General features: G+C 38.1%; 1 protein-coding gene across 3 annotated transcripts in view; it reads right to left on the bottom strand.

The window, feature by feature from the left end:
* PIBF1 (progesterone immunomodulatory binding factor 1) overlaps positions 1-19,473 on the bottom strand; it is a 126,808-nt gene that overhangs the window by 47,134 nt on the left and 60,201 nt on the right. For all 3 annotated transcript variants that reach the window (XM_035561224.2, XM_035561227.2, XM_035561225.2), the window contains exons 11-12: positions 8,019-8,184; positions 2,017-2,167 (exon numbers count right to left, since the gene is read on the bottom strand). In XM_035561224.2, the coding sequence (XP_035417117.1) occupies positions 2,017-2,167; positions 8,019-8,184 (317 nt within the window). The remainder of the gene's footprint in view (positions 1-2,016; positions 2,168-8,018; positions 8,185-19,473) is intronic.

Consider the following 19,473-nt stretch of genomic DNA (forward strand, 5'->3'; position numbering starts at 1 on the left):
ATATTGGCCAACCAGAAATAAAAGTGTTCCAAAATAATCAGACTTGAGTTTAATCCATGGTTTTGTACTTGGAACAGACTGATTTGCCACTAGCAAATACTTCACGTCTGATTATTATTAATTCAACACAAGAAAAAGCTTTTTGTTTTTTGTTTTGTTTTGCAATTCATTCAAATATTCACATTTATTACTCTATTGTATTATTAAACCTGTAATCATTTGTCAACAAAGACAGTTTCCTGGTATTCAAAATATATAATAGGAGAATCTTAAAAAAAAAAGTCATATATAATTATAATGGATAATTAGTATAAGCAAAAGAGAAACGAGGGGGGGGGAAGTGAGATGATTTTTAATATCCATACATCTAAATTCATGTTTATTTGATCAATATTTAAAAATACATTTAGAAGCCTCTGTAATGGGTTTCCGTGGCAAGGGTTTGGTAGCAGGTGGGCTGCAGGGGTGGACTCTGTGAGCAGAGCCCAGCAGCTGCCCCATGTCAGATCAGAGCCAGCTCCAGCTGGCTCCAAAAGGGACCCGCTGCTGGCCAGAACTGAGCCAGGGAGCAATGCTGGTTGGGCCTCTGGGAAAGCAGATTGAAGAAAAAAATAGAACAACAACAAAAAAACTGCTGTGCAACAGCAGCTGGGAAAGCAAGGAGTGAGAACCAGCCCTGCAGACCCCAAGGTCAGTGGAGGATGGCAGGAGGTGCTCCAGGTACGCAGCAGAAGTTCCCCTGCGACCTGTGGAGAGGCCCCTGGTGGAGCAGGCTGTCCCCCTGCAGCCCATGGGTCCCACATGGAGCAGATCTCCACACTGCAGCCCCCCCGTGGAGGAGCCCCCAGTGGAGCAGGTGGATGTGGCCTGGAGGAGGCTGCGGCCCATGGAGAGCCCCCATGGGAGCAGGCCCCGGGCTGGAGCTGCAGCCTGTGGAGAAGAGCCCACACAGGAGCAGGGGGCCTGGGGGGAACTGCTGCCAGTGGGGTACCCGTGCTGGAGCAGTTTGCTCCTGAATGATGGACCCCATGGTACGGAGCCATGTGGGAGCAGTTCTTGAAGAGCTGCTGCCTGTGGGCAGCCCCCGCAGGCTCAGTTCGGGAAGGATGGCATCCCGTGGGAGGGACCCCACGTGGAGCAGGGGCAGAGAGTGACCGTGAAGGAGCAGTGGAGATGAAGCATTAGGGACTGACCGCAGCCCCCCTTCCCCATTCCCGTGCACCACCTGGGGGGAAGACATAGGAGAGGGTGGCTGGGGAGGGGATTTTTCATAGAATCGTGGAATCATTTAGGTGGGAAAAGACCTCTAAGATCATCCAGTCCAACCTTTAACCTAGCACTGCCAAGTCCACCATTAAACCATGTCACTAAGCACCACATCTACACGTTTTTTGAAGATCTTCAGGGATCGTGTCTCAACTGCTTCTCTGGGCAGCCAGTTCCAATACTTTACAACTCTTTTAGTGAAGAATTTTTTCATAATATCCAACCTAAACCTCCCTGGTGCAACTTGAGGCCATTTCCTCTTGTCTTATTACTTAGTAGTGCTTGAAAGATAAGACCAATGCCCACCTTGCTACAGCCTCCTTTAAGGTAACTGTAGAGAGAGTTTTTAGTTTGCTTTTAGTTTCTCACTGTTCTAGTGTGCTAGGGAAAGGCAATAAATTACATTAATCTCTCTTATTCTGAGTCTGTTTTTACCCCGTGACAATAATTGTTGAGTGATCTCCCTGTCCTTATCTCAACCCTTGAGCCCTTTCCATCGTATTTTCTCTCTCTTTTTCTTTGAGGAGGGGGAATGAGAGAACAGCTGCAGTGGAGTTCAGCTGCCCAGCTGCATAAAACCACCACAACTTGTCATTAATATATTCTGTCAAAGTAATTACTGCATCTTAATCGTCAGGCATGAGGAGGCAGGGAGACACTCTAAGACTTTCCAAGTGCCATGAGAAATAAGACATCTTGTCAGAACACAGAAACATCTACAGATACAATATGATTTGTGTCAGAACTTACCTTCTGCTGTTTGCATTATTATCTCATCAAGTTCTTTTTCAAGTTTTTCGTAAGTATCTAGTCTTGCCTGAAACTCAGAATTCTGTGTTTGGAGTTCAATAATGCGTGTTTCACTAGAAGACTGAAGACTATAAAATTCCTTTGTAAGCACCTGTGACAATGAATAATGAAAAGATCAGGGATTCAGCATCACAGCTGTGAAGAAGGCAAAAAAAAAAAACACAACACATGTAAAACGTTCAGCAATATGATATCAAATAACAATAATGCATCAATATAACTTTTCCATAGGAGAAATTAAAATACTTTAAAAATTAGTTGTTTTTTCACCTATATGATCTTGTACCAGATTACACTCAGGTATCCATTATAACACTCTCCTAAGGCCTTAGTAATTCTGTGAATCCCTCTCTGAAAGAGCTACAATAATTTTAAATTACAAAAGTTACAAAAAATAATGTAACAGCTACAAAAATTAATACACAGCAGTCAACAAAGCATGAATGAATTTCTTTTTGTTGCTTTAACTGGATTCAGATTTTAGTAATCAATCTGAAATAAGAACGTTCCTTTATAGAATGGTAAAAGGCACAAATTACAAAATGTATTATTTAAGATATAGCAGATTCTTATTATTTACTTATTACTGAAAGGTAATATGCCATTAGCATTTGGGATTTAACCCACCGAGATTAAACAAAAAGGCATATACTCAAAAGTAAAAGTTACGAAGGTCTGTATATGAACTAAAGCTTAACAAGAAAGCTAAGTGATATGGTACTTGAAAATCGAAAACAACATTGAAAATATAAAACTGACTGGAAGGAAAACACGTTTGGTTAGTGAAGCAGTAATCGATATGCTGCGCAGAAAAAAAAAAAAAAAACAACAAAAAAAACCCACCAAAACCAAGTTAAAGTAATAATTAAGTAGTACTGTAGCTACCTTTAGTACTGACTTCACAAATAAAATCCTGTACATTGAAGATGATCACTGAATATAGGTCTCGAGATATAGAAACATATGCATACTGTATACAGCAGTAATACCAGATACACTGTCAAAAACACTAAAGTATGCACAATGCTCAGAGAAACAAACCACTGAAATAATAAGTAAATAAAAACTTAAAAAGAAAAAAAAAGTATTGCCATAGAAGAATAAATGTATAAGTCAAAACTTGGCAACATATAAAACAGCTGTTTCCTAGTTTTAGCATGCATAAGAAGAGAAACTATGCTGAAACCCAAATAAAAACAAGTTTTTTCATGAAGCACCTAAGGTGCTAGTGACTATACCATTAGTTAAGATCAATACTCTGTAAGAAGGTAGGATATGAAAAAAATATTAATACATTCAAACTGCATATTAGAAATGAAATTAAAAAAAATCAGTCAAAAGGAATGAATGAAAAAACTACGGACAACAAATGTTTAAATTCTGCAATAACATTTCGTAATGAAAGAGCATTGGTTTCAAGGCATATCTAGAGAGGAAAGTGCCAAAAGAGTTAGTACAGTTGAATGCCAAATATTCAAGATGTTATTCAAATAAAATAAATATCCACAAAGAAAATGGAAACACAGCTCAAATTTAACTATCTTCCTCAAAGTTTAGACATGCCTGTGCAATTAAAATATATTTAGCAACCTCAAAGTCTAGCACAACTGGCACTCCCAGTGCTCATGACCACAACTAACCTCAACAGCTAAGATCTGAATGTTCCAATACAGACAGAACAACATGAAATTACATTTTATCTAAAGCCTTGTTTCCACTCTGTGATTCTGTTTCCACTATGCAGCTCCTCTTCATAAACAGCCTATGCAGGTTCACAGAAATGCAGAACCTCCAATGACAGCATCCTTCCCCCCAAAATTAAGAATACCATAGCTGGCACTTGGAAAAAAAGCTCTTGTTCTGTCCTACCCAGTTTGTATCCTGCTGTCTTAGATATATACTATCAATCTCATTTAAATCTCACAAAATGGACTTGGTGAAGTTTTCAGCCCTAACTTTGCACAGGTGAAGAAATTTTGTTTTCAAGTTTGTTCTGTTGCAGACTTGACACCTTTCCGATAGTAAAATAAGCAAGCAGTAAATGATACGTTTTTGAAGATACATGTTTGAAAAAGAATAAATCCTAAGTTTATAGAGTTGAAAGGGTCCACAACATTCAACTTTTTACATAATGTAAAAAAAATATATTGTGTGTAGGTGTCAAGGTGTTGGCAGCAGTCTCTAGATAGTGGAAAATTTACCTGTAGTGGCAAACATTTGCAGAGGGATGACATTTTATATACGTTATAGAGATTAGTCAGGATCTTGAATGAGAATTTGTGATGTACTTTCATATACTGATATGATACCTTGGTGTTTTTGAGGTATAAATACTTTTCTTAGTATATTGCTGAATATAATTTCTATTTTTTTTGTTTGTTCTGCATTGATACTTAAAAATATCTCACAGAGTGACAATAAGGTGTTAAATAGCTTCAAATCATCAACTATGTTATAGAACCACAGAATGGTTTGGGTGGGAAGGGACCTTAAAGATCATCTAGCTCCAAACCCCCTGGCATGGGCAGGGACACCTCCCACTAGACCAGGTTGCCCAAAGCCCCATCCAGCCTGGCCTTGAACACCTCCAGGGATGGGGCATCCACAGCTTCTCTGGGCAACCTGGTCCAGTGCCTCACCACCCTCAGAGCAAAGAATTTCTTCTTAACATCTAATCTAAATCTACCTTTTTTAGCCTAAAACCATTCCCCTTGTCCTATCACTCCACTGCCTGACAAACTGTCCCTCCCCAGCTTTCCTGAAGGCCCCCTTTAGGTACTGGACGGCTGCTATAAGGTCTTCCTGGAGCCTTCTCTTCTCCAGGCTGAACAACCCCAACTCTCTCATCTTGTTTTCATAGGAGAGGTGTTCCAGCCCTCTGACCATCCTTGAGAGTGGTATTTTAAAGCAGACTGTTTTAGAAAGACTGCCAATGCAAATCTGGAATACACTGGTACTATTTTCCAAATTGTTTTACAAAACTTAGTTTTTTTTATCAGCACTACTGTTAAGGTGGCAGACTTTACACAGATGTGTAAACATACACTCTCGTTCTTCCAACTCTGTTGTGGACAGTAAAGGGGAAGAGATAATGCAGAAACAGTAATTTCTTAAATAGGATCATAGAATAATCTGAGTTGGAAGGGCCCCATGAGGATGGAATCCAACTCCTCACTCTGTACAGGCCAACCTAAACCACGTATCTAAGAGCATCATCTAAACGCTTCTTGAACATTGACAGTGACAGGCTTTGGGGCATGACCCCTTCCCTGGGGAGCCTGTTCCAGTGCTTGACCACCCTTTTGGAGAAAAACTTTTTGCTAATATCCAATGTGAACTTCACCTGACATAGCTTTAACTTCGCCTGATGCCGCATTCCTTCTGGTCCTATCACCAGGCATCAGAGAGAAGAGATCAGCACCTCCCTCTTCACTTCCAGTCATGAGGAAATTGTAGACAGCTATAAGGTCACCTCTCCATCTCTTCTCTAAGCTGAACAAACCAAGTGACCTCAGTTGCTCCTCCTAAGTCATGCCCTCTACCTTTCACCATCTTTGTTGCTTTCCTTTGGACACATTCTGATATTTTAATATCCTTATTTTGTGGAGCCCCAAACTGCACACAGTAATTGAGGTGAGGCTGCACCATGGCTGACTATAGGAAGACAGTCACTTCTTTTCCCTGGTTAGCTTTCTACCCCAGGATACAGTTAGCCCTTTTGGCCACCAGGGCACACCCTTGACTCATACTGAGCTTACCATCAACTAAAACCCCCAGACCCCTTTCCATGGGGCTGCTCTCCATCCACTTGTGTATCTAGAATTACACCATCCCAGGCACTGAATCCAGCATTTGCTCTTGTTAATTTTCATATGGTTGGTGATTGCCCAGCCCTCTAATCTATCAAAATCATAGAATCATAGAAAGGTTTGGGTTAAAGCTCATCTAATTTTAACCCCCCTGCCATAGGCAGGGATGACAGCCACTAGACCAGGACACCTTCCATTAGACCAGGATCCACAAGATCTCTCTGTAAGGCTGCTCTACCTTTAAGGGAATCAACAATGACTCCTAATTTAGTAGCATCTGCAAACTTACTTAGTGTGAACTCAATTCCTGTGCCCAGGTCATTGATAAAAGCTTTGAAGAGAACTGGCCCTAAAACTGAGCTCTGGAGAACCCCACTAGTGACTGGCCACCAGCCTGATGTTACCCCATTTACTGTAACCCTTTGAGCCCAACTCTTCAGCCAGTTGTTCACCCACTGTGTTGTGTGCATGTCTGTGCAGCTGTATGCTGAACATTTCCTCTAGAAGGATATTGTGAGAAAATCAAAAAGCTTTTAGAAGGGGAAAAAATATATAAAATCTTATATACATTTAAATATATATACACCTAAGTAGTATGGACCCCCGCAGCTGCTGGCACATGGACAGAGAAGACCCTAAGGCCACAGTCTCATGCCAATAGCTGGTACAGAGTCCCATGCACACATCAAGACACACACACAGTTGTGCAGTAACACAGACATGGCTTTTAATCCCCTTATCCTTCTATTTTCCTATGCTTGCTCCTCTTTGTATCACCTACATCCATTCTTTTCCTTGTCACTGGTAACATGTCCCTTAACATAAGCCTGGTGAAAACACCATATGCTCTTTTTCTGCATCACATCATGTATCCCATACCCCAAGGCATGACACCTCAGTCTGTGAGGTGACCCTCTCCCATTGACTCTGACCCACTGGTAGGTGCCTCCTGGCCCATGGGCTGAGGCTCTCCTGGACAGCCCTGGGATGGTCCATAGGCAGAAGCTTGCGTCTCTGACTGTGTCACTGGGGTCCCCCACTGCCCTTGATCCTCTGGGATCTTCTTTGTGGAGGGACTTGGTCCTTTGATGAGCTGATGGCTCCTGTGAAGAGCTAGGAACAGCGAGGGCAGAGAATTGCTTGGGGTTCTCTACTTCCAATTGCTCTTCTGTGGTCCTTTGTGGGTGTGAAGATAAACTTTTTAATCATAAAGCAGTATTGACTAAATGTACAATTGCACTTATTTTGGAAACACTGAGTTAAAAAAGGGGGTTTTAATTGCCAGCTGTCAATGAACGTGCAGCTGTTGGAAACAGCTAGCAAGCTACTACCCTTGCGTGTATAGGAAAATAAAACCAACTTATTTTTCATCTTGCACAAATAGACTCTGAAGGATGTCAGAGATCAAATTTCAACATCTAACTATGATAAGCTGGATTCTACTGGATGCTGTGTCCTATAAAAGGGTCTGAACTAATTTTTTTCTAGTAATAAGCCTATAAAACAAGTACAGATATGCAAAATTCTACTAAACATTTTTGACATATTTTAGTGTAATTAAATGATGTAAGAGAACTTTAAAAAGTCTGTATACTTCTACCAGTATACTTTTAAGAGAATTTCACCAAATTTTTGTTTTGATTATTGCTAGTTTTGAAACTGTAGTATACAATTTTAAGGACTATATATAAGAATTTCATATAAATTCTCTGTTTTGTTTCCTGACGTGAAATTCCCCTAGAACTAGTATGCAGTCTTAGAAGAACTAGATTAGAGGACAGAAAGGCTTTATTTGTAAGGGTACATAATAAGGACCTATTCTTTACAAAGAAGGTATCTAAATGCTGACATTTGACACAAAGAGAATTTCTGTGATGGACACTGGTACTCTAAAGCACAAGTCTTCAACATCTCTCCATGAGATAGGTTTGCCTCTCCCATTTCCTTTTATTTTCCACTGAAATGTTCAGGCATAGTAAACTTGTCATTAGGTTCTGCTTCAGACAAATTTGGTGGAAATACTAATACAGCCATGTATATATTCTTTGGTGCTTTTTCCCTAAGCTTTTTCATTTTAAATTCTAATTGAAAACGACTATGTAATGCTCTATAAAGTGTCTTTTGATAACATACCTCCAGCTTTCTCTGATATTTTTCACATTCTATTTGGCATTGTGAAAGATTCTTAGCTGTTTCTTGTTGCATGAGTTGAACATGTTCACTTTCAAAGGACTTTAACTTACTTTGGTGAAGAAGTTCAGCTACTTTGCTTTCTGTGCCAAGCTGCATTTGTCTATATCTAAAAGCAGGAAAAAAAAAAAAGTTTTGGCAATTCAAAAATTATTCAAAACAAACTTAAAATGCATGCTGGTTCTGTTCTGAAATTTATAACTGATATGAAATTAAGAGTATTTTTAAAATTTAGTAAGTATTAGTATTAGTTACCTATGTAACTACTGTTGCCTATATTTGAAATATCATTAGGGAAATTCAATATTATAATGACTACAAAACTCAGTAAGTAGAAAACTCAGTCCATGTCTTTGCTGAATATATGGATAACATAAAATCAAATGACAATGACCTTACAGTATACCTTAATTTTTAAAAATGTTACATCAATATCAATTTTGTTCTCGGTAAACAAGTGTACATACTCCATACTACTAACACTGAAATCTTTTAGAGGACATGAGAGAGATACCAAGGAGGCTGTTGTATCCTATCTTCACCACTAAGTGTTATACATAATAGGGAGAAGTGGTATTAGACCTCAATGATACCAAGGCTGAATCCCTTTTAAGGTATGATGGGTATCTGCTACACTGCTTTTCCCCGTACCCAAAGATATGAAGAAACATCAGACCACAGCAGTTTATTAAATTCCACAGTCATTCAGAACCACAGGTATGAAGACTCTCAAAAAACAGGAATGAAATGTATTTTTGTTAATATATATGTAAGATAGTAGGTGACAGATAAGTAATACTCCACTTAGAAGTGGAATTCAGTTTATCTACTCATTATACTTAACAGGCAATCTCCAAGAGGGGGAGAAGTTTGCTGATGGAATACTAATTTACTGGACTGTAAAAAAAGAGGCTGATGTGAATAACAGTAGAAAACATTACAAAGCTGAGCATTAAATGCCCTATGACATTTAAAGGAGACATATGCAAAGTAATACACCACCATTGGAAAAAATGATTCTAACCACATACATAAAATAATGAACTCCTAGCTGACTTTTCATTTAGGAATGAGATTTTGGGATTATACTAGATAATCCATGAAAACTTCAGCTGAGTTTTAAACAAGGGTTAAAACCAACATTTGATGAATTACTATGAAAGGAGCAGAGAAAATAGAGAAATCAACGCGTCACTTTACAATTCCACGCTGCTGCCTGCATAATGAATGCTGAATACATTTCTCATAACTCATCCCACAAAAAATAGAACAGGTAGGGGCAGAGAAGGGTAATAAGGATTACCTTTCACAACTGGCAGTGGCAGTGTGATGAAGAAATTAATTAAGGAAGTTTCCTTAAGTGTAAGGAAAAGGAAGAAACAGAGGCCTGTAACATTATGGAGAATGAGAGTAGGAATCCATTATTCACTGTATTTTCTGATAGATGAATGAGGAGGCATCTAATAAAGCTAGTGGATGTAGAGTGAAAACAAAAGTCATTCTTCACACAGAATATCACGTGATCTGTGATGTTCCTTATCACAAGATGCTGTGGATGCTAGAAGGTAACTCTTACTCAGGAGACTGAACAAACTCTCAGAAAATAAATCATTTGACAACTTTTAAATGCAAGATGGTGCTTCTCACACAGAAGCCACTTGACAAACTGTCCAAATGCCAGATAAACCTTTACTTTAACCCGGTATGGCTGTTAACTGTCATTTGTCAAATAGCATTGCAACACAACTCTACCTTATTTAGTACCTAATCTTTAGGTAGGATTGAGAGTGTTTAACAAAAACAAGGAGATTAGTCAAATATTTTCCCTGAGGATTTCAGATGTGGGAATGTTTCTAAGGCACAAAGAGGAAGCAATTTTCACTGGAATTAACTTGAACAGAACAAACAGGTGTCATTATGATGTCCTTTATAGTCACTCTGCAGACATCTGTGTATGAATAAACAGTCCAATGCATGAATGAGATTGTTCCCACACAGGCTGCGTGAGCAGAGACTGGAAGTTCTGCCCACTGAGCTCATGAAAACCGCTCTTTTTAAAACAATTTTCTTCTTCAATAGTAGCATGACATTTGTTCTCAGACAGAACTGCTAAATGCCCATTATCTATGTGATATCGACTGCTGTCAATTTTGCTTGAGGCTGGTACTTTAAGCATTTCATCATTGTTCCCCCACTGTATGTTCTTATTTTCATTTTACCACACAAAAATAGTTCCAGCATGCTTATATTCTCCATACTTTGTACATGATTGGCTGCAGGCATGACAGTGAATCTGTTCTGCTAAGGACATTGTTTACAATCCTGGGAAGACAATTTTGTTCCAAAACGAGCATGTCTTCACAAAGATACATGTCATCCAGCCATCCGATGTGCAATGTAGTGCACAAATGCAATTTATCTACAAGTCACATTTATTGACTTTAAACAACGAATCTGTATCTTGTGCCCTTGCAAAAAATAAATGGCCATGCTTTCCTGTAGACTGCTTCGGACCTTAAATTAGACTAAGGTTTAATGATCTGTTCTGTATAGAGCTTGCACACTGGAAACATGCATTAACAAAAGTTACAGATATTTCTCTGTACTTCCCAAACTTTCCAAAAAAGTGTATAGCTCTCTGATAATTTTTTTAAGTCTAGTCAATCATCTGGGTGCTTCCAGAGCATGCTTATTAACACTACCATGAACAGTAATTTCTGGGAAAAAAAATAATTGTACTTTGGAAATTTTAAGTAGCTTATATGGGCATGATCTGTTTTTACTGGTACAGTTAAAGAACATAATATTCATTCCACTGGCAATGATTTTTGAGATACATACAATTAGGGTACAGTCTACGAGTACCAATATATAACAATTTTGTATGTTTGTTTTTTTTTTTTTGTCAACATAATTGCTTCCATTTTCCCTTGTGGTATGAAAAGCAACACTTTCATTAGTGACAGAAAACATCTAACACTCTTCCAGAGCTGGTAAAGGAGAAACTGTTGTTAACCAAGTAGGTTTTCTTTTGACCTTACTACAACATTGAGCTCACTAGCAACTCCTCCACTGTAGCACAGCATTCAGAGTTTCCTTGTCATATTTGCTTTTACTTGGCCAGATAGTATCTCTGACTTCTTGGCTAATATTACAGCACAAGTGTGGGTCCATGTGTATATACATATAGTCATGAAATACAATGTCAAAATGCATTCCTTATTCTACCTAGATGGTCTCTTCGAAAAACAGAAGAAAACAAAAGCACCCATGCTTTAATACTACTCTAATGGAGAAAAAAAAAAAAAAAGAAAAAAAGAAAAATAAAGGCATGTGGGTGTACAGGATTTTTCCCAATCAAGAAATTTTAATAAAATTGATAAAGTGAAAGAGTGGAGTTTTGTCTCATAAAAGAGTAGGTTGGGAATGAAAGGGTAGCTATGGATTAAGCTAATGAAAAAAAAAAAGAAAAACAACAACAACAACAACATAAACAAGCATGTAAGAATCATGTGAAACGACGTTTCAACTTCATTATGTCTCTTTGCCATTAGGATGACCAGTCAGTAATACCTGAAGTTTGCTAATGCAGAATGACACTATGGTTATCAAAAAGATTATTTTTAGAGTAAAGCAGAATAGAGAATATTCAGCAAGGGACTTAAACTCTGGTTTCTAAGAATGGTTTTAAGATTCTTCTATTGGAGAAGATTGCTTTTGCAAATAGTGGGTAATGATATATTTAGAAACCTGTATACATTGAGAGTAAACTGAAAGATTTCACGGTAAACTCATCACAAAATGGACCTCGATGTAAATGATATGATCTAAGAAAAGTACACTTCTCCAAATAGTCTCTGTACCTGAAGAAAGAGTGATGACCAACTGTTTTTTGAATGGGGAGAACTACAAGACACATCCAATACAATCTAACAGTTATATTTGGAAGGTTTTTTGTTTTGTCTTCTTTTATCAGATACACATGTATAGTGAGATTCACTTAATAATAGTACCAACTTTTTATAAGCATCCCATATGTACTGGGATAGCAACTCTAATCTGCCTTTACCTAACAGAAATAGACTGTTAACTTCTACCATCAGCTATCCTGTAGACAAAACTTGAGGTGTACAGCAGTACTCTTCACAAGCAGATACAGCTGAATAATGAAGTACATGAGAAGACAACTAGATTTGTAAAATTAAGCAATTTCTACTGTTAAGCTTGTTAATAGGAAAGAATGACAACCAAGTAAATTCTATAATATACATCTTCCAAAGGAAGTCCTACTAAGATTATACAAAGCTCAGCACCAACCCTTTCTAATTTTGCAAACTTGCTTATACCAACCCAAGTCTCTTTAGGATATATTTGAGACATTATTTTCAAGCTTAAAGATGAAAAACAAAAACAAAAAAACAGCAACAACAACAATAAAAAAATACAAATTGTGAAATCATCCTGATGGGTCAGTTCCAGGTCTAAGATCTTTAAAGTAATTACAGTATACTCTCCTATTTTCAGAAACATCTGTACTTTGGTTCAGTGCCAAATCTGTAAAGAAACCTAAATGCTACAGATGTCTCCTCCCTAACCTCTCCTATTGCAAGCCTCCCCCTTCCAGCCCCAACATGTCCTCTAATGTTCCTGCCCTTCTCCCTCTCTGTCCCAGCTCCAACCCTGATTTCTCCTGCTTTCCAATTCTATTTTCATTCTTTCTACTTGGGGTATCTGTTTTTATTCTCACCTTTATTCTAGCCTACTCAGTTTCCATTCCTATTATCACAGTCTCCATCTGTATCAGTCTTCATCTGTATCTTCACATCTCCATTCCTGTATCACTCCCAGAGTTTATACAATCATGGAAACACAGACTGGTTTGGCTTGGAAGGGACCCTTAAAGACCATCTAGTACAACCCCCCAGCCAAAAGCAGTGACATCTTTCTCCATATCAGGTTGCCCAAAGTCCCCTCCAGTCTGACAAACGCTTCCAGGGATTGGGCATCCACAACATCCCTGGGCAACCTGATCCAGTGCCTCGCCACCTTATTGTGAAGAACTTCTTCCTTATATCTAATCTAAATCTATGCTCCTTTAGTTTAAAATCATTACCCCATGTCCTATCAGTACATACATTTATAAAAATTCTCCCTCCATCTTTCTTATCGAAAAGAGGGAGGCCCTTTACAAGCCCCTCTTAAGTACTCAAAGACTGCAACAAGGTCTTCCCAGAGTCTTCTCTTCTCTAGGCTAAACAACTCCAGGTCCCTCAGCCTTTCTTTGTGGGAGGTACTCCATCCCACTGATCATTTTTGTGGCCCTCCTCCGGATGTAGTCTAACATGTCCATGTCATTCCTATACTGGGGGTCCCAGAGGTGGATCACAGAATCACAGAATCGTCTAGGTTGGAAGAGACCTCCAAGATCACCCAGTCCAACCTCTGACCTAACACTAACAAGTCCTCCACTAAACCATATCACTAAGCTCAACATTTAATGCAGTACTCCAGGTGGGAAATCACAAGGGCAGAGCAGAGGGGGAGAATGAACTCCCTCAGCCTGCTGGCCATGCTTCTTTTGATGCAGCCCAGGATACAGTTGGTTTTCTGGGCTACAAGCACACATTGCCAGCTCACGTCCAATTTGTCACGCACCAGTACCCCCAAATCCTTCTCTGCAGGGCTGCTCTCAATCTGTTGATCTACATCTCCCAGTTTGTACTGATGTCTGGGATTGCCCCAACCCAAGGTGCAGGACTTTGCACTTGGCCAAGTGGAAGGCATCCCTTCCTTCTATTGTATCAAATGCACCACTCAGCTTCATGTCGTCCACAAACTTGCTGAGGGTGCACTCAGTCCTGCTATGTCATTAATAATGATATTTAACAAGTACCAGTCCCAGTACGGACCCCTGAGGGACACAACTCGTCACTGATCTCTCCAATTTTGAAACAATCCTTCAGCACCCTTCAACATCTTTCATCAAATTCTGTCCTTACTTCTTTCATGAAGAGGCTCAAATCACAGTTTAACTTCCTCACTTTTCGCAACTGAGTGGCTGTTATGGCTTCCTTACTTCCAAAGAAAACAAAACTAAGTATAAAAGCACAGAAAAATTATCTTTGCTCTTCATTCTGCTACTTGGAGTCACAGAAGGAGGAATAGCAGTCTAGATTGGTCTAAATTAAATTCAGGCACGTTAAATGCAGCACATACGCTGTCCATACATGTGGCAAACTGAGACTCCATTTCAAACATGGGTGCTCAAAGGATCTTGTTGTCACTGTTTCTCTTTTTGATCCTCAGTACTAAAAACTGGTTGGCTTGTTTCTGAGCAATCAGAAATTTCCCATGAACTGAGTTCACACGCTACCCATAAGCAACTGAAAATGCAGGAACTCTGATCTTTAGCTTTAAATGCTTTGATTGCACAGTTTCTGAAGCACTGAACATCAATCTGATGCATTACATATATGGCTGGTTTCATAAACTGAGATGTCTACTGTAATAATTACTACAAAATGGCAAAGAAAACTGTCATTCTTAATTTAAATGCAAGTATGCTGTGGAGATTCTTACACCAGCTTTGCAGGCATTTTCAGTCTCTTGTACCATTTATTAAATGCTTCATTAATGTCTGTAAATTATATTAAATTATTTGTAATGTGGACTATAATTCTATAATAACAATGCACTTAATACCAACAAATTTATTTTTAAATACTTCCAACAAAAGAAAGGAAAAGTTCAGAATATAATGATTAAACAGAAGATGAAGCATACCATCTACAAATGGTTAAACAATGTAAAATGTTTGCAGAAATAGTTTTTACATAAAATTTGTTTTCCCCAAATAACATGCTTAGAGTTTTATCCAGCACTGTATTCTTGTTTTAGATTGTTATTCAAAAAAAAATAATCCAGAAACATACAGCTTAAATGTTAAAGGGTAAGCATGATTTAACATGCAAGTTCTTGCCAGATGTTACATTTGCTTCATATCAAGTAATTAAACATACAGTACTTTTGCATGTGGTTTAGTAAAATGTGTTTGAGAGAGAAAGCTTAGAAGCTTTGTTTAAAGCTGCTTGCTTCAAAGCAGATTTTTCTGTTTTGCAGCATTCTAAGCATTTGTTGTATCTTGGTCTCTGATCCTCATTCTCTTGAAACAACTTCCTTGGAGGCAACAGTTCCAAACATGGAGATCTAGCAAGATAAACAACTTTTACATTACCTGTAGTCCCAGGACACCTAAAACCAAAATTACTTACCTATGCAGTAAGTGGACTAATAGGATCTACACAGTATAGACCCTACATATACTATAGGATCCTATATACTAGAGGAGCTACTATGTTATAGTATAGTATAGATAGTATGTAGGATCTATATGTTTTCTACCCTAAACAGACTAATGCCGAGTATACTTTACATTGGACACTTCTTCTCTGCAGCGTCCGATGTGAACATGCATATTTTCTATGTATTCTTGTGCCTTATGCCAGAGAAAGAAACAGGTTAGATGTGGCACAGACCTTCTCACTAACCACTCACTAACATGACTGGTAAATACAACCTTAAAGGGAGGGGGTTATGGAATACACATATAAAAGGCACATCTTGATGAATTACTATAAAGGTAAATAGCTTTTTTAGCTGCTTATCTTTGTGCATATTCCACACGGAAAGTCAGCTTGAGTGAACTAATTACTGTGCTCCAACTCCTTAAAAATTAAAGAATGAACTTTAAGGATGAATCTGCTCGAGATATATCTGCTAAACCATTCCAACTGGCAGGGACTGAAATCCACCTTTGTTTCCTTGTCCCAGGGCCATGCTACTGTACTCCCTTTCATTTGACTTTGACCCTGTGAAATTTAAGATTTGCCTCTGCATCATGACACAGCTTCAACAGTGCTGGTGGAGAGTGCTTCAGCCTACCTTAGCCTACCCTGCTGTACTCGGGAGCTATAATTCAGTCATAAGTATTGTATAATAAACCCTCACTGGGGAGTTCTCTCTCAGTTCTGGAGTTCTGATGGATGATGAATCCAGTCTTCCACTTCCTGAAAGTGTGGGGTTACTTCCAGGCTACTATATACAACACGAGCAACTCCTGTCATGCTCTTTTTCTTTTAATGAAATGAGATGTGTTTGCTGTTCTGTGTTAATTCAATACTGCTGATGCGTACACTTAGTTTGCTCAGAGTCACTTGCCTGGTTATTAGCCTGTTATTACTTGGTTTAACTAATTAGTATCTTGATAGAGTTTACTCTTTTGATATTTGATTCAATGAAAACAACCCGTGACATTTATTCAAATAATTTAATTGAACTTCATCAATACAGAGGCATTAGTACAACAACCTTAACAAAAAGAAAGTATCTGAAGAAACTAATAAGCCAGTAATATGACTATGAAGCAGTGTACAAACTAAAAACATAAAACATCAGTATATATGGTTGGTCAGAGAATATCTACCCGATCAGGTATTTCAGGATATGTAGGAACAAAGGCATTTAGCTTGTGAATACAAAATGGAAATCATCGCCTCACAGAATCCCTTGAATAAAACCTTAAAGTAACCCCAAATAAAGGTAGAAGATTCCTTTTTCAAAGAGGAATGTTATTAAATGCACTCTCTGAAACACAGTGAAGAAATACCAAAGGAAACAACTTCACTGACTTCCCAGACAACAGAACAATCTAAAACAAAACATAGCCACGCTAAAGGATGCCGACACCAGCAGCTCTACCTCAAGCCAAAAGCAGTCAGAAGAAACTGAATGGTTCTATTGTTTCTGGCATAGCCTTGATGCACTGCACAAAGCTATCTTTTGCACATGTGCGTTAGCACATAAAATGGCAAAAGTCTCAATTTTGAAAGCATGAGAAACATTCTAAACTTAAGTGGAACATGCAATCACCAGAATGAACACGAGTAGATTTCTCATTATCTAAACAACATCAATGTTCAAACAGATATTTTATTTTTTTAAATTCACTTTGAAATGAAATTTCAAATATTCTGTATTCTGGAATACAGCTGCAATAAATAGCTTTTGTAGTGGATTATGCATACCTGAACAGATCTGGGGGACATCGGAAGCTACAAAAGTTGCTGATTACACTTTTTTTTTAGATGTAGTACACACATTGTTCTTCAATGCCCAAACAAATTAATAAATTGGAGTCAACAATTACAAAAAGACTCTGAAACTGCTGGTTGAATTAGATTTTCCTATGTATATGTATCCTTTGCAACTGTTGTCTCCTGCTAGTCACAGATACTATTTCATTAAATATTCAGCTAAGGCAATATAAATATTTTCAGAATCTTGAGATTCCAGGTGGAGTGATTGTTATTTGCTAGGCTAATTTAATACTCAAGGAATTGTCAGAGTGCCAGTATGTGCATGTAGTTGTACTCTACGTGGCTCAAATATATTTTGATGCAGCATCACTGACCCTCTCAGCTCATAACTGGCCCATAGCATATTTGCATACATTCCTTTCATTGAATGTTCTGGTGCAGTAATTGTTCAAGATAGTAGCTGAAACATGTAAGACTGATAAAGAAGGAAAATTGACATAACTATCACTAAACTACCAAGTTTATGTGGAATTACTGATGTAAACAATCAGTTAATATTTCCAATATACTGCAGAACATGTCCAGGGAATAGTCTTTGTTCTTTTTCTTTAATTAATCAATTCACACCATTGATGTCACTGTTAAAAAAGAATATTGCATCCAAATAAGCACAGGCATGCAGCACTGCATACACACACAAACACAAAAGCCAAACTCATTTAAGAAATTGTAAAACAACTGTTGCCAATGCTAGTACATGTTTTGTCTAATATTTAAAAAAAAATAATCAAAACTTACAAACTTCAAACCTCTGCAGACACTGAAAAAGAAGGTACTGACAGCTTCTGGTATATACATATTGGTCAAATCTAAACCATAAACAGATAAAGGGGAAGGAGATTCAAGGAAACAAACTCTGGATGTTCATGCTGACAAAACTTGTTACATTTTCTATTCATTTACATGATGCATATCGTGAACACATCCAATCTATAAATTGTATATACTTTTTATCTTTTTTTTTTTTAAATCTACAATCCTTTCCCCCTTGCTGTTCTTTCTACAAGCTAGATTGTATAAACAGTTGACATCAGAAAATTAAAAACGGATTGCAAAGATACTTTGGAAAGAATATTAGGGGCCACGCAATGGCTATGTGGATATGCTGTCCTGCAGAACAGAATGCAATAGTTCAATTGGAAGGGACCTACAAAGATCATCAAGTCCAACTGTCTGGCCACTTCAGGAACAAGCAAAAGTTAAAGCATATTACTGAGGGTGTTATCCAAATGCCTCCTGAACACTGACAGGCCTGGGGCATCAACCACTTCTCTAGGAAGCCTGTTGCAGCGTTTGACCAGCCTCACGGTAAAGAAACTTTTCCTAATGCCCAGTCTGAACCTCCACTGGTGCAGCTTTGTGCTGTTCCCATGCATCCTATTGGCATCAGCACCCCCTTCTCCATTTAGTAGTACACAAACTACTAGTAAGAAAGAGGTGATTAACTGTCTTGCCCAAATTTAATAGAACTTTTATAGTATACACAGACTGAAAGATTAACATACAATGGACTGAATCATGAAATTCAAGTCACGTTTTGCACCCTACAAACATCAACAATTCCAGAGTTTAAGAAAAGAAACTTAAATATACATCAGTAATCCTATCCTCTGCCTTCCACGACAGCATTTTTTGCCTGTTGTTGTACATGCTGCTATTACACTATATAATAGAAAATTCATAAACATAACTTTATATGTAAATATATACTTAAAATATAATTAGTGCATGATTTTTAAATCTATCAACGAAAAAAGAGAAAAACCCTATGTTAAATGATTGACAGAACAGCATATACGTAAGTGACAACAGCAATAATGAAACATCTCTTTTCACTGAAAATACAGCCAGCTACAAACAGAAGAAAAATGTTTGGAATGCCATATAACTCCTTAAACAGTCAGAAATTAACATGCAGATTTTTAAGCTCTGAATTCCACAAATCTGATTACTGTATGCAATTAACAATACCAAAATGAAACTCCTATTCTATGCAGTGATGAAAAAGGAACTTTTCTGATCATCAGTAAGGAAAAAAAAAATAAGAAAAAAAAATTTCATCACTGAAAATTCCCAGAGAAGGATGGGGAGAAAAATGAGGAAGTATGAACAATTGTTCTGAGATATGGGCTAACTGGAAGGCTATCTGATAAAGCTCCTTTGACATCTGGAAAAGAAAAGATGCAGGTAACTACTGTACCAGCAGAGAAACTGCTCTCCCCTACCCCCCATTTTCCCCACTG

This window comes from Cygnus atratus, chromosome 1 (assembly GCF_013377495.2).
Source record: "Cygnus atratus isolate AKBS03 ecotype Queensland, Australia chromosome 1, CAtr_DNAZoo_HiC_assembly, whole genome shotgun sequence".
NCBI lineage: Eukaryota > Metazoa > Chordata > Aves > Anseriformes > Anatidae > Cygnus > Cygnus atratus.